Below are 15,367 nucleotides of genomic sequence, written 5' to 3'. Positions count from 1 at the left end.
AAGTTAATACCTATCTTTCTCATAAGACCCCTTTAAGTATTGGGAGGCTGCTATAAGGTCTCTATGGACTCTTCTGTTCTCCAGGCTGTCTTCACAGGAGAGGTGCTCCAGCCCACAGATTGTGCTCCATCAGGTCCTTGTCTTTCCTGTGCAGGACACAGTATTTCAGGTGGGGTCTCACAAGAGCCGAGTGGAAGGGAAGAATCACCTCCCCTGACCTGCTGGTCACGCTGCTTCTGATGCAGCCCAGGACACGATTGGTCCTCTGGGCTGCGAGTGCACATTCATAGAGTTATACAATCATGTCCAGCTTTTCATCCACCAGCACCCCCAAGCCCTTCTCCTCAGGGCTGCTCTCAATCCCTTCATCCCCCAACCTGTATTGATACCGGGGTTTGCCCTGACCCATGTGCAGGACCTTGCACTTGGCCTTGTTGAACCTAATGGGGTTTGCTTGGGCACAGTGCTTGAGCCCTGTAAGCGTGTTAAGGCTTAATGGTGTTGATGCTGTGTTACATCTGTGCTTAGGTAGGCAATGTATCTACCTGAAAAGGATACATATAGAACCACTTGACGCAAACAGCATTTTTAGTTTTCTGGCTTTTCACATTTTATACTAATAAGCATTATGCAGAAATGACCTCCCTATGAATGCCTTTTCACTTCTGCAAAGGTTTTAGCAGTAAATAAAACTTTATTGATGCAGTACAGTAAATAACTCCACAGTGAATTCAGACAGATGAACCTTGTTTCTATCTTTGCCCCACATTTTGTTTAAAGTATTGAACTATTTATCTCAGTCCTGCCTTTCTAGTAATATAGTGTAATAAGTAATCATGTGCATATTCTCCCTCTATTGCAAGTCTTGGAATGGCTGTCATAAATGCTTATATATAAAAAATGCATGGCAGCTTAGTAACAAAGTTCTTATAAATAGTTTTCCCCTGTAGAAAATTAGTTTCAGAAGCATAATGTAAACTACAAGAGTGGATCTTCTTTCTTGGTGTTTCCTTTCCTTGCTGTCTCTTTGACACTCTTTTGCTGGTCATTCTTACTGTTGGCACAAATAAATATACCAAGGATTAATGGTGTTGCTCTCACTTCCCTCTCTCCTCTCCCCTGAGGGGTTTGTTTCCCCTTCGTGGCACATCCGTTGTCTCTGACAGCTCAGCCTTAGCCAGAGGTGTGGCCAGACTTTTGGAGCAGGTGGAAATTCCAGCAGCTTCTCGCAGGAGCCATGCCCGGGGCCCCTCCCATGCTACCAAAACTGAGCCACAGCAACTCAACACAACCACCTCTTCTAATCGGTTTGGAATGGTAGGCAGCCCAAGTTAAATAAAAAGTAGTATACTTAGAGTAAATCAGAACTCCACTGGACTATCTTTCTTATACTGCACATATATTTTAAAATTAGGACGGAAAGGAGGAAGTGCTTCCTAAACCATGGTTTAGTGTGTTGAAGTTGGGAATATCCCTAATCTCTGTATAAGAAGTATGAACTATTATTTTGAAATAAAAGTCTGTGTCTGTCTTCATGCATATGTATGTGTGTGTATATATATATATAAATGAAGATGGTAATTTTGCAACAAGTAATGAACTGGAGTGCAAACACTGTTATGTTTTTTCTGTATTCTGAAATGTAATTCTTTATGAGACCTTTTGGTTTCATTGCGGGTGAAGTGTTTTTCGAGTTGGTTTCTAATAGATATAAATGTTTCAAGTATTACATTTTTGAGAAATCAGTAAGACAGGATCATCTGTTAATAGTATTCATACAGGCTTAAAGCTACGTGATAAACAGTAGTTCAAAATATCTGGTTTCTGCCCTGATACTGATGGGGAGATACTTATTTTAAGTGTAAAATTCAGTAAGAGGTAAAAGGTATGTACACTGCCAAATAACTACACTGACAGAAGTTATGTAGCAAACCCCTGGATTTTCACAGTATTCATTTCTAAGCAGCATTTTAAATACTTGAAAAATACGGTGTTCTTGAAGATGTGTTCTCTCATGAATGTTGCAAATACGTGAAATGCTTGTTTTAGTAAATTATTACATTTAAATTTTCCATCTTCTATATTGAAGTTTTTTACTTTCAGGGAAACTGAACCACATTGGAATATGATGAGAATTATTTTTTAATATATGTGACTCACTGAGAAAATGAGAACATTAAATTATTAATTCCAGACAATCCTTTTGCATTAAAATTATGCACAGTTCATACCTAAATTTATCTAAAACAGTGAACCTTTAGGGAAATGGTTTTAGAGCTGCCTGTCTGCAGCACGAATTCAAAAGAAGCTTGTTCCTTAACTTGCCAGTGTATTTATTTACACACATCTTAGAGCACTGGTGTGGGTGGAATGGTGGAGCAGATTATCTATGTGGTCATTTTGCTGTCCACTGACTTCCATTCATCAGAACAGAAATAAGGGAAGGAGGAGACCTTTATGTTAAGATACAAGTAGTTTTGTCATAATTATAGGTGAGTTTGTGACTTTGTTTTTCAGAGTTGCTGGAACAGCAATCATCCCCAACGAATCTCAACATAGTCATGAAATTGGCTGAGGTGGCTATTTCACTCCTATGGTCATCGTTCAAGCCACTCACTGTTTACTCAGCATAGAAGATCTAATATTGCTAAGGCATTCCCATGGCCATTTTGCCTTTGGATGTCTCTTAGTTCTTGCAGTCAGCACAGTTATCCTCACTAACTGTCTGTATTAGAGTTCTAGAAGCTTTGAAGTGCTTAAACCTCACATCTGCCTTCAGACTCGCATGTTTCTCTGGGATGTGTTTCATGAGTTATCACTAAACTGTTAATGCTGATATCCAGTGATTGGCCTCTGCTCTTGAAATGGACTTTTTCACTCAAGCAGATAACTGTCATGGTTGTAGGACACTGGAAGATGACTTGTTACAGTTAATAAGAGGATGCAGTGACATTTTCTGAAATATATAACAACTATGTTTTTGTGTCCTTGATGCTTTTTAAAGGTGGCAATCTCTGTACTCTGTTGTGGTTAAAATTTGGAGTATATTGCTGTGTTAGTTTTTAAGTGCATGTCTGAAGTTTCTAATGGATATATTAGAACTTAGTTACATATGTGTAGTTGTGTGACTTTAAAACAAGCAACCAACCCAAATCCTTTAATGAGGATGTTAGAGAAGTTAAAGTTCGCTTCACAGAACCTTACTGTGAATAATGAGAACAGTGGATACAACACATGCAGCTAGAAGGAAGTTTTTTATTGAAACATGCTAAGGCGTCAGGAGGAAGTTGTTTTATGATGTTAGTGGTAGTTTTTTCAGTGTACTATGATGTAGGGATTTTAGAATATTGAACCTCCTGTGATACATAAACAGCCATGCTAGTTGTCATAGTGATGCTTCATTTGGAGAGGATGTTTTGACTTAATTCAACTAGTTTTTAATGCCAGAGAAGTCTGACTTCAGTAGGTATTGGATACTTTGAGACTTCTTATTTTGCCTGAAAAAGCTTTCTTAAATTTGCTGTTAACACTATGCAGTCATCATAGTGTTCAGGCAAATCTAGACTTACCTTTGTATTTGTGAAGTCTGTGTGTGATGACTGCTGAATTTTGATATGTTTAGTGATTGAATTAATTATCCAGTTCTTTCCACTTGTTTTCCACAGCTTAAAATCAAATGAGAAACGGTTGCTCTGCTCCTTAAAAACGTTTTGTGATATTTTTATCCCTACATCCTTTAAAGTATTTTCTTGCAGTTCTCCTTAAAGCATAATTCTTCAGCCCTGTTTTTGTCCTGCATAGACCCATTTTCATATCAATCACTGAATGTGTTCATGTATTGAAGTGGTTACAAGTACCAGAGCTGTAGAAGGTTAACTCTGAATCAGCAAGAGCTGTGATTCTTCTGGATAGTTACCCCAATGTGCCAGGCAGGGGTGTTCATATGGAGCTATAGAATAAAATCAGTGTAAAGTACTTTTAAAGAAGGGGTAAGGATGAACTTTCCTAATGCAAAGTTTACTTATAAAACCTTGAGTAAATCAGCATATCAAGAATAACTTTATGGATGCTAAAATATAAATTTTAATTGAAGAACACAGATCAGTGTATTTGTCTGATGCATGGCTACCAAGTTTGAGTGTTCTCATTGAGACATCTATTTTCAGTTATCACTGAATATGTTGGTGTGCTTGAAAAAGATACTTGAAAAGTGGGTAATATGTACTGATATGTTGACATGGCAGTCCTTGGGGAAGTCTTTAAGTGTTTTGTTTTGGTGGTGGTTGGTTGTTTTTCTGAAGCACACTAGAATACCATCTTTTTACAAAATCTGAACAATATCACAGTCTGAAAAATATCTCAGGAATTTAATGCATCTTTGATGGGGTGGGATAGGAGACAATGGGCATATTTAATTATTTTCATGCTATTAAAATATGAACAGTTTTCTCTTTAAATGTGATTCTGTTGTCTTTTTAAGATGCTCCAGCTGAAGCCTCTGTTACAAATGGAAGCACTACTGCTGTCACAGCCCTGAATGATGACCTGGATATCTTTGGTCCAATGATCTCTAATCCTTTACCAGCAGCTGCTGTACCTCCTGCTCAGGTAAAATTTATTTACTTACATGTGTCTAAATATGTGTCTGCACGTGCACATTTTCCTTCAGGGAACTGTTCATTCACACAGAAGGAATGCACACTTCTCAACACCCATGGCTGGAGACTATTCAGCTGTAATGGCTGTATCTTTCTTACCCCTTCAAGCTTCTGTACTAGTTAGATATAGAGTTAGAAGATACTGTGGTCTTCCATTCTGATTCCCCCTGGTTATCCAGCTGAATTGGGTTCTGCCTTACCCTGGTGAATGGTAGTTGTGTGTTCTTTTAATTTATATTCTTTTGTCTTGTTCTTTTTTTTTAATAGGTATTGCTGAATATATTTGTATTTTATGTTACTGGGATGCACTTTTAAAGATCTCTTGCTGCTTGTGGTGCTGATGTTTAGGAAAGACTACAACAGATGCTTCTCTCTTAGAGATGCTAAAAATTTAAGGTCTCAAGCTTCATACTTAGAATGGATAAAAAGAAAAACTAAAATTGCTACCTGGGCTAATCTCGGAATCTCATCTTGAAACATCTATGCCTTTCTTTCCTCAAGGGAAGGGTGGCATAACCCTTGCACCTAGTTTGCTCCCTCTGTTACAGCCATCGTAATTTGGAAGCAACCCCCATTGCCATGCCTGCTGTAGCTCAGAAAGGCAGCTTTGGGACACACAAAGAAACTGCTTATGGCTGCAGCTCTCTTAAAGTAGCTGTCAGCATCAAAGAACAAGGTGTTAGTGATGCAGGTGGCTGGTGCAGATCTGAATGCACATGTGCAGGCTTCTTTACCCAGGCTGGCTTCTAAAGAGAGAAGCTTTGGACTCTGCTACCCACCCCATCTGTGGGGCCCTCTTATTGTAATTTTGAAGCTTATTTTTGCAGAAGGCTTTGTCTCGCTCAGCTGAACTGGGAAGAACTGTATGTGTTCTTGAACTTATGGCCTGGGATCTGTGATTTGTACTTGTTTCTCCTTATCCAGCAGTTATTTGTAACACGTAAAATGGAAGGCATTATGATGCAAGGGAATTCTAATTGAACTGGCATATCATAATTTTGTTGCCAAATGTTCTGTTGTTGGTCATTGTGGTCACCTCAAAGCATATCCATGTTGTTCAGCAGATTTGATTGTAATTTTTACTCTTTATGCTTTATTCTCCCTCCCCCCCTGCCTGCTGCTGAGGGCTGACTTTGTGCAGCATGCTAGGTAGCCACATTTTTTTTAATCAATAAAACTACAGTTAGAGCAAGTTTCCCTCCCTGCCTTAAGCCACCTGTAAATGGTGAGGGAAATGAGCTGTATGCATTTAGGTTTGGATGTGTTAGCTAACGTTGCAAAGAAAAGCATTGGTATAGATTTTATCATCCCTGTGGAAGTCCCTGTTCAAATTATCAGAAAGGACAGCATCTGAGTGCTTGTTGTCTGCCTTCTACCACCTTATGTCAAAATTGATCTAGATGAACCTACCTGCAGAGCTAGATGTGAAAAGCAGTAGCCCATTTCCAGCCTCATTGAGTTTTTTTAATGTATCCACTTTGGAGGTTGAGCAAATTCAAATCTAGAATCCACTTGGCTGCAAAATAAATGGGCCTGTGGTAGTAACACATGTAATGAATAGGGTTGAATTCTGGTTTTCCCCCTTTCCTGCTTTTTGTGAAGCTGGAAGCGACTTTTCTATGTAGTTACTATCTGCTGAGGAGAAGAGAGCTGCCTGGGAAACAAGAGAAAAGCTTTCTCTTGTTTTTATTCCCTGAGCAAGTGACGTGAGCTGCTGGTTAAACCAAGTGATTCAGCTGTAGACTGCAGGAAATCCAAATGAAGACTGAGTATTTAGGAGTGAGAAGGAAAGTGAAGGGTGATTCCTTGGATGGTGATGATTTGTGATGGGTTAAATAATGGAGTGGCTGCTAAAGCATATTGAATTATATGTGTTAGCAGTTAAAGAACATAGATTATTTAAAGTTCATTTCTATGATAAAGATTTGATTATAGGACGTTCTGTTAGAGAAATGTTTTGAAATGTACTTTGTCTTTCATTGTGCTAGTTTCTAGAAAAAGTATGACACTAAATGGATTAAAAAGTGATAGAAAGGATAACTATTTTCAATAAAAATAATTTAATGGTACTCCTCAAACTGATTTGTAGAAGCACTGTATGGCTGTTGGTTTTCACAGGATTGCTTTTCTTTTCCAGCTTAACCTGAAAGGTGGTGTTTAGCTCTAGAGGCACATTTTTATGGCACTGTGTAGCACAGAAGTGTCTGCTTGAATGTTTTATTATGAGACTGAAACAATGTGATGCCTGCAAACCTTTGGATTTATGACCATTGACATAGCCAAGACATGATTTTCAAATTAAAACAAAATAATTTGTTTTTCCTTTTTCAAACATGACTTGAGCATTCAAGATGATACGCAGTTTTACTCTGCTTTCAGATATGTATCTTTATTACAGTTTTCAAAACCACTAGGAGTATTTCTTCTTAGTGTTCTGTATAGCTGGATGCTAATAAAAACTTGAATTTGTAAAGGACCAGTAAGGAATAATATGTGAATGAGTAACTTTTTTTCCTAGCATTTTGCCTATTAGCAAACTCAAGTGAGTTTAAGAAGAGCTGACTTAAACAGCCCCTACCATAGGGCAACATTAAAAGGCATAAGGTATAAATGTACCTGTTATGGAGAATTCATGGACAGAAAAAATGGAAAAAAATACATTTTTTATATTTAGGGATGCTTTTCCATGTGAAGTGAGCTAAATTATATATGGCCAAATAGCTAAACTATAGCTATTAGAACAGATTTTTTGTTAGCAAACATTATATAGGAACTGAGCAAAGGTCCATCATTTATAGCTATACTGAAAGCAATTTCCTAAATTCTTTTAGCCAGATTTTAATTTCAGACTTAGTATGGGTATATCTTCCAGCAAAAGTGTTATCTTCATTGAAACCTGCAGGGAGCAGAAGATGGGAGAACTGTGAAGCATTAAGTTCGAAAGTATAAATTCACTGAAACATTTCATGCAAGTCTTTTTCCAAGCAGGATACAAAAATCCAGTCAACTTAAACTTTTTTGGGTTTCTGTATGTGTGTGCCTGATCTGAATTGCTTTGTATTGGAGCTGAGAATTGGTTCGGTAGCTACAAAAATACATTTTTATAGAGAGGATATATGCTCTTCATGATTCACATCTGATAAAGTTTCATATGAAGTAGTAGTATGTTTGAGATAATTGGATGTACTTAAATACTAATTTTCCCTTGAGGCCAGATGTGTGTAGCTAGCATGGTGGCCATAGATCAGCAAACAGGCTTCAACTTGTTGACAAATTGTGGTGACAAAAATGTGCAAAAGTCTTCTGGTTTTATGTAAAAATTAGTTATTTCAGAAGTTTTCTTTACTGTGAACATTATTTAAGCAGGAGTGGAGAGCTATTTAGTCCTGTTCTAATATGATGAGTTGATTGTTTGTAGCTTCTGCTTCTAAATGTTGAGATACCTGAAAGGCAAAGTTTAGTTCCTTCATTTGGGTGAGGGCAATCCCAAGCATGGATACAGGCTGGGCAGTGAGTGGATTGAGAGCCACTCTGTGGGGAAGGACGTGGGGACACTGAACATGAGCCAGCAATGTGCACTCGCAGCCCAGAAAGCCAAGTGTGGCCAGAAGGTCTTGACCCACCTCAAGTCCTATGTCCAGTTTTAGAGTCCTCAGCACAGGAAGGGCATGGACCTGTTGGAACAGGGATGGGCCATGAAGATGATCAGAGGGCTGGAGCACCTCTCCTACGAGGACAGGCTGAGAGAGTTTGGGTTGTTCAGCCTGGAGAAGAGTGAAGTCTCAAGGGACACCTTACTGTGGGCTTTCAATTCTTCAAGGGGGCCTACAGGAAAGATGAAGAGGAACTTTTTACCAGAGACTGTAGTGGGTAGCTGTTTAAGTCTGAAGGAAGGAAGAAAAAGTAGATCAGGTATTCTACAGACAGCTAGGAGAAGCCTCACTCTTACAGGTCCTGGTCCTCATGGGTGGCTTCAGCCACCCCAGTATCTGTTCAAGGGACCATACAGTAGGACAGAAGCAATCCAGGAAGTTCCTGGAGAGCATCAATGCCAACTTCTTGACACCAGTGATAGAGGAGCCAACAAAGAGAGGTGCTCTGCTTGACATTATACTTGCAAACAAGAAAGGGCTTGGTTGGGGTTGTGAAGGTCAAAAGGCAAAAACAAGGTCACAAGCCTGTACTTCAGGAGAAAATACTTTGGCCTCTTCAGGGATCTGCTTAAAAGACTCCAATGGGAAAAAGCCCTGGTGAGAAGAGGGACCCAAGAAAGCTGATTGATATTCAAGGATCACCTCATTCAAACTTAAGAGCAGGCCATCCCAATGAGCAGGAAGTCAGGCAAAAGATGCCAGGAGGCCTGCATGGATGGACAAGGAGCTCCTGCCAAACTCAGACACCAAAAGGAAGCACACAGAAGGTGGAAGCAGGGAGAGGTACCTAGAGGGAAGTCTGAACATGCAGAGATGGGGTCAGGAAAGCCAAAGCGCAGCTGGAGTGGAATTTGGCAAGGAATGTCAAAGGCAACAGAAGGGTTTGTGAGTACCTGGGTGACAAAAGGAAGAGTAGGGAAAATGTGGGCCTGTTGCTGAAATGAGCAGTTGTGCTCGTGACAAAAGGACACATAAATGTAAAGGCTGAGGTACTGAATGCAGCCTTTGCCTCAGCCTTTACTAGCAAGACCAGGATTCAGGAATTCCAGGCCCCAGAGACTAGGGGGAAAGGCTGGAGTGGGGAAGACATACCCCTGGTGAAAGAGGATCAAGTCAGGGAATACTTAAGCAAACTGGACATAGATTATAGCCCTGATGGGATACACTCATGAAGGTGGAGTGAGCTGGATAATATCTTCATGAGGCTACTCTTGATAATCTTTAAATTATTGTGGTGACTAGGAGAGGTGCCTGAGGACTGGAAGAAAGCAAATGTCACTCCTGTCTCCAGGAAGGACCAGGAGGACCTGGGGAACTCTAGGCTGGTCAGCCTCACCTCAGTTCCTGAGGTGCTATATGCAGTTCTTTCCTCCCCAGTAAAAGAGAGTCATAAACTTACAAAGGACCACCAAGATGATGAAGAGACTGGAGCATCTCTCCTATGAGGAAGGGCTGAGAGAGCTGGCCTTGTTCAGCCTGGAAGAGAGGAGCCTCAGAGGGGACCTCATCAATGTATGCCTGAAGAGAGAGTGTGAAGAGGATGGAGCCATGCTTTTTCCAGTGGTGCCCAATGACAGGACTACTGGCAAGGAACAAAAGCCATCTGGACTGTACAGCTGTCAGACCAACTTAAAATATTGAGAATGTCATTATTTTTATCTGCTGTTTTGTAGTCTTTTGGAGAATAAAGCCAAAATGAAAATGTGCATTTTTAATCTCATGCATTAATCTAAACTTCTTGTCAGCTGTGTGCTATTTGTGTATTCAGATGGGAAGTGTCAGGTAATGGATTCACCAACCATAATTGTGGTCCTGACACATCTGACCAGTGTTTCACAGTGAAAACTTCCTTTGGATAGGTATTGCCTTTTACAGGTAATACGTGAGCTATGGATGACAGCAGTAATTTATGTTTAAACTTGAAGTGTATTGAAGATGACTTCTACACTAACATAGTGAAACTGCTTATTGAATATTCCCATACCACCCAAAGAGTGTTTAGTTTTGGTATAATGCCTGTTTGAGAGCACTATGTGTATTCTTTCTTAAAGAACGATTATATGTATGCCAGACATTTTTACAGAGATCTTGGATAGGGTGAGAATGTTAGATACATAAAAATTATGTCAAGTGTTTTTTGATTTTACTTGAATGTCACCTGCTGTTTTCTTGCCATGTATTTTGCATTACCTTCCATTTCTTTAGCCACTGAACCCTTCAGGGAGTGCTTGTTCAGTGCTTTGGCTTCTGTCAGAATCTTCCAAAAACAAACTGAGTGAAGAGACATTAAATGAACGTTTATCTCATGGCATAAACGTAATAGATGATCAGTCCTCCAGGCATTCGGCTCATCCTTCTGTGCACACCTGTAGTGATGTGCTTTATTTTGCTAAAGCACCTAAAGTAACAGTATTTCATAGGTCTGGAGACACTGTAAACTGGTTCATCCCAGATAAGAACAGTTTCTCTGACACTGTTATTTATTTAAAAGCAACAACAAACCCAGACATGTCTGCTCTTCTCCCTGCTAGAGGAAAGCAAAACACTTCCTTACTGCAGGGCAGGCAGCACAGCAGCTGCCTCTGTTAACTTGTTGCTTCGTCTGCTTCTGTGTCTCTCTGATCTGAGCACAGCTGTTGGACAGAGCCTGTCTTACCCAGATGCAACGATAGGAGAACTATGTCAGTATGGAGTAAGTCAATAATGGGACTTGTTGTCTCAAATGGAGAGCTTTCTACAGCCCATTAAAAACAGAACAAACAACCCTTTAATTTTGCTTTGCAACCAGAAATTTTTGTCAGTAATAAGCGAGAGGCTTTTATAATATGTACGTAAGGAAGTTGATAGTTGAAGTGTACATTGGCCAGAGAGGTGGGAGGTGTGACAGGAGTTAAACTTGAATTCCTGGTCTTGTTCTGTCTGCTTTCCCTTTGCAGTGCCATCACCCTGCCTTTCGTGGCTTACTAAGGTCTCCTGACCTTGGCCCAAATCAGCTGTTGTATAAATGCAGGTTTTCAGTTGCCCAGAGAGTTCCCTTTTCTTGTTCTTTTTCTTTTCCCTTTCCACAGCAGGTTTGGAGATTTTTCACCATCAACCATGGGAATCTGCGCTTAATGGTTTCTGGCCAATTTAGAGAAGCATTTCGTAGTTATTCATTCCCTCATTGACAGGACTGCCTTATTTGAGAGCTTTTAGCACCTTAGGAGTCAGGTGTGTGTTTCTGAAGCTGCACATTGAAGGTTTGTATTGCGGTGCTGTACAAATCCAGTGTAAACACAGTGGGCTTTTCAGGGCCTAGTCAACAGCCTGCCTGCAGAAGCAGAAGTTTGGAGGTGTGTATCTCTGTATGTTGTGGTGGCTTCTTGTCTGATAAACTTTGGCATATGGTAGTCAACAGGCAGACCTGGTTGCAGATCCAGCCTGTTCATGGTGGTTGTACAAGGAGGATTTTCCTTCTGTGTGGGAAAAAGTGTAAAGTTGCATGTGCTGTGGGATTAGGCAGGTGCATGCTGAGCAGCTGGGGATCATTTAGCTGGACTACAATAAGGCCATAATTTAATTATGCGTTGCAATTCTGGCTCTTTTTCAGTGCATATACAACAGATTTGCATTAAAAGTTCCCATTTGTAACAGGAGGAGTTGTGTGTGTTCAGCAATACAACAAGAAGGCAGTGTATTGCCTAGTTACCTATGCAAGCTGCCATATGGAACTGTATTAGCTCTGAAAGACACCCGAATGTAGATTGTTTACAAAACATTTTGGTGCAGTAGCAATAAAAGCTGGAAAGCCTGTGTGTAAGTTTTTCAGTGGTAGAGTACAGTAAGTTTTAGATAATTATGCCGACTCGATAAATGCATTTGTGCATAAATGAAATGTGCTTAAAGAACTCTAAGCCAATTGCAAACAATGTATTTTAAAAATATTATTACTTTTAAGTAGATGAACCAAAATTTTACTTTTGCCTTTTCTCCAAAACTAGTGTTCATCTTGGTTGTAGTAATACATTCCAAAGCACCTAATCTTTTATTTTAGCTCTTCTCTAATATGTTTTGTTTATGAGAGGATTAATGAGATGTGAATTGTAATCTCCTTATTGATTTCCTAATTATTTTTCATAATCTAACTGCGGCACATGATGTATGCTGCTCACTGAGGAAAAATGTAGGAGCAACAGGAATGAATAATCTGTATGTGTACGCCCTGGAGCTGGTCAGGGATTCAGTCTTCCTTGTTTTGTAACCACTGCCTGGTCTGGTCCTCTTTCCCCATCATATATACTGCTTTTTCATCTTCTGTCAAACCACATCTTTTAAAATCCTCAGTTACCTAAAATTAATTCATGTAAATGAACTGGGTTTTGTTTGGCTCAGGAGTGAGGATGTGCAGTAAATATTAAACGTAACATCTTTTGCTGGTTTCATTCAGTTGTCTGTCTCTACCTTTATTTCTCAGAGCGCTTCCACTAAACCAGCTGCTGCCACCTTGTCTGCAGCATCCGGGGATCTTGATCTGTTCACTGAGCAAACAACAAAATCTGAAGAGTCAGCAAAGAAACAACTCTCCAAAGACTCCATCTTATCACTGTATGGCACAGGAACCATGCAGCAGCAAAATGCCCCGGGTAAGTAATTTTGTAGAAGCTTCTATGACATCCTATTTTAAAGCTTTACCTAGGACAGTTATCTCCTACACGTGCAAATCTAAGGTTGGGTACCCTGCTACCTCTATGCAAATGAAGATTTTTATTATTACCATTTATAAAATTGAGAAAAATAACTGAAATGTAATACAGAAGCTAAAGAAAAAAACAGTATGTTATTTTAATTTATTTATAGCTGTTCAAATTACCAAGTGTACAATTCACTGAAAGATCTGTGGATTCAGCTTCTGCCATCTAGTTCATCCCTCTGGGTCCGAGTCTCCACTGTGCGAGCAGCCGGGAGCAGCACAGAGCTGTCCTGTCTGGAGTTCTAGCTGTGTTTGTATGAAAACAAAGACCTCCAATACAGCCATTCACAGATTCTTCTTCACCACAGGGATCTGCCAGACTTTTTGGCAGGTAACCTCTGGTGGTGAGTCCCTTTCGTTCAAGAGGTTTTAAGCAGTTTACTTTTACCAGACCCTAAATTAACAGCACTGACATACAAGTGGTCAAAGTTATCCTTTAAAATTACTTTGGTGCACTTCTGCCTTATGGGGATGAGGGAGAAAAATCACAAAACACTTTTGCTGAAATCTTCCCTTCTCTGGTACAGGTATGTTCATGGGATCAACTTCTATGCCATTTACCACACAACCATCAACTCATTTTCAAGGCTTTCCAGCCATGGGAGTTCCTGTGCCTGCAGCAACTGGGATGATGGGAAACATGATGGGACAGTCAGTGCCAGTCATGGGACAGAGCACAGGTGTGATGGTAGGAATGGGAATGCCCAATGGATTTACTGGTGCTACACAAACTGGTGTGATGGGACTTCCTCAAAATGTCGTTGGACCTCAAGGTGGAATGGTGGGACAGATGGTCACGCCACAAAATAAGTATGGATTGCAACAAAACCAGCAGGCTCAGTGGAACCTCTCTCAGGTAAAGATTTGCTGTTCCCAGACAAGAGTGCTTTAGAGAGATGCTGCTTTCAGATACCAAAACTGGCTGTGGGAGGAAAGCTGTGGTGTAGCCAAGTTACAGATGGCTGGGCTATGAACTGCTTAGAGGCACATGGTGAATAATTCAATAAAATATAACTGATACATAAGCAGAGAATAAATTTTGCCAAGGTAGACCAAACTCAGTTCTCTGCTTCAGTAACTACTGTCATCCAGGCATCTGAACTAGATTAGCTGGAGTTACAAAATACTGAAATGTAAACCCAGCCTCATAACTAAAAGCAGAATTTAATTGGTTTGAGGATAGCCATTAACAATTAATACTTTAATTTACAGGCCTCGAGATGAATTTCAGCGTAATGTGCAGTGCTTTGTGCTCTTAACATTCTCCTGTAGGTGATTCGCTTAGCATTTCTGTGCTTTTTTTTTTTTTTTTAATTTCTTAGACATGTTTGAAAGGTTCTTTAAAGGTGTTATTGTACACTTGGTACTACAGTTGTACATTACCCAGTGAAACAGCTTAAAATCAGGTATTTGAGAGGTTATTTGGGGGCAGCAGAACAAACCTAAATGATTCCCTTGGAGTTCAGTATAGATGATAGTGACTATTTTTTGTCATGTTGTATAAATTATAAGAACAATATAATAATTCCATGCTGCTTACTCTAGTAATTCAGGAAGTGAAACTCAGTGACTTATTTAGATTTTGCTATATTATTTTTTACTGTTCTGCTGTGTCCTGTGGTGTGGGTATTTATGAAGTGAAGCAGCATTTCTTACATAAATAAAACAGTCCCAGTTTGAAAATACAGGCTGTCTTCTCCTTTGAAAAGTAACTTTTAAAAGGTGAGAATTTCAAAATGTAAAACCAAAAAAATCCATGGATTTACTGCTAACAGTCCTATTTTAGGTATCTAACTTTAAAAAGACCTGTATCAGTTTTCAAATTAAAATCATGCTTCTTATCAAATATATATTAAATTTGCTCACAGAACAAGCTCTCAACATGTTTCTGTACCCCTTGCACATCAGATGGTATCAGTGTGCAGATATCCCACAGTTTGTAGGGGTACTGCGGTCTAATCCCTGGCACCAGTTGAAAGAGGGGGGGAGCTTGTTTTACTTAGCTGAATAGCATGCTTTGTACGTATAGTCTATTTCTTAAGAATTCTACCCCAGAAGAGATGAACTAGGTTTTCATCAGCTTTTTAAAAATATCCACATTCAATGACAGATTGTTTTTGGAGATGCACATGTGAAAACACACACTACTGAATTTTACTCTGAAATACTAGTTCACAATTTACTTCACAATTTTTTTCACCAGTGTTTCAGTCTCATTTTGCAAGCCAGTAATGTTTGCTCCTATTTGCGTGAACTCTGATTTTTACCTAATGCTGTCTCTAACTTGGATCTACTCTTGCTTGTCCAACATCCCTGTTCATGGGTTC

At 39.7% G+C, this 15,367-nt stretch overlaps 1 protein-coding gene across 2 annotated transcripts in view; it reads left to right on the top strand.

Annotated features, from left to right (window-relative positions):
* Positions 1-15,367, top strand: part of SMAP1 (small ArfGAP 1) — an 87,908-nt gene that overhangs the window by 70,676 nt on the left and 1,865 nt on the right. For both annotated transcript variants that reach the window (XM_051613495.1, XM_051613494.1), the window contains 3 exons: positions 4,481-4,608; positions 12,765-12,933; positions 13,568-13,896. In XM_051613495.1, coding sequence (XP_051469455.1) covers positions 4,481-4,608; positions 12,765-12,933; positions 13,568-13,896 — 626 coding nt within the window. The remainder of the gene's footprint in view (positions 1-4,480; positions 4,609-12,764; positions 12,934-13,567; positions 13,897-15,367) is intronic.

This window comes from Apus apus, chromosome 3, assembly GCF_020740795.1.
Source record: "Apus apus isolate bApuApu2 chromosome 3, bApuApu2.pri.cur, whole genome shotgun sequence".
NCBI lineage: Eukaryota > Metazoa > Chordata > Aves > Apodiformes > Apodidae > Apus > Apus apus.
The sequence above is the reverse complement of the archived record's forward strand: the minus strand, read 5'-3'. Positions and strand labels throughout refer to the sequence as shown.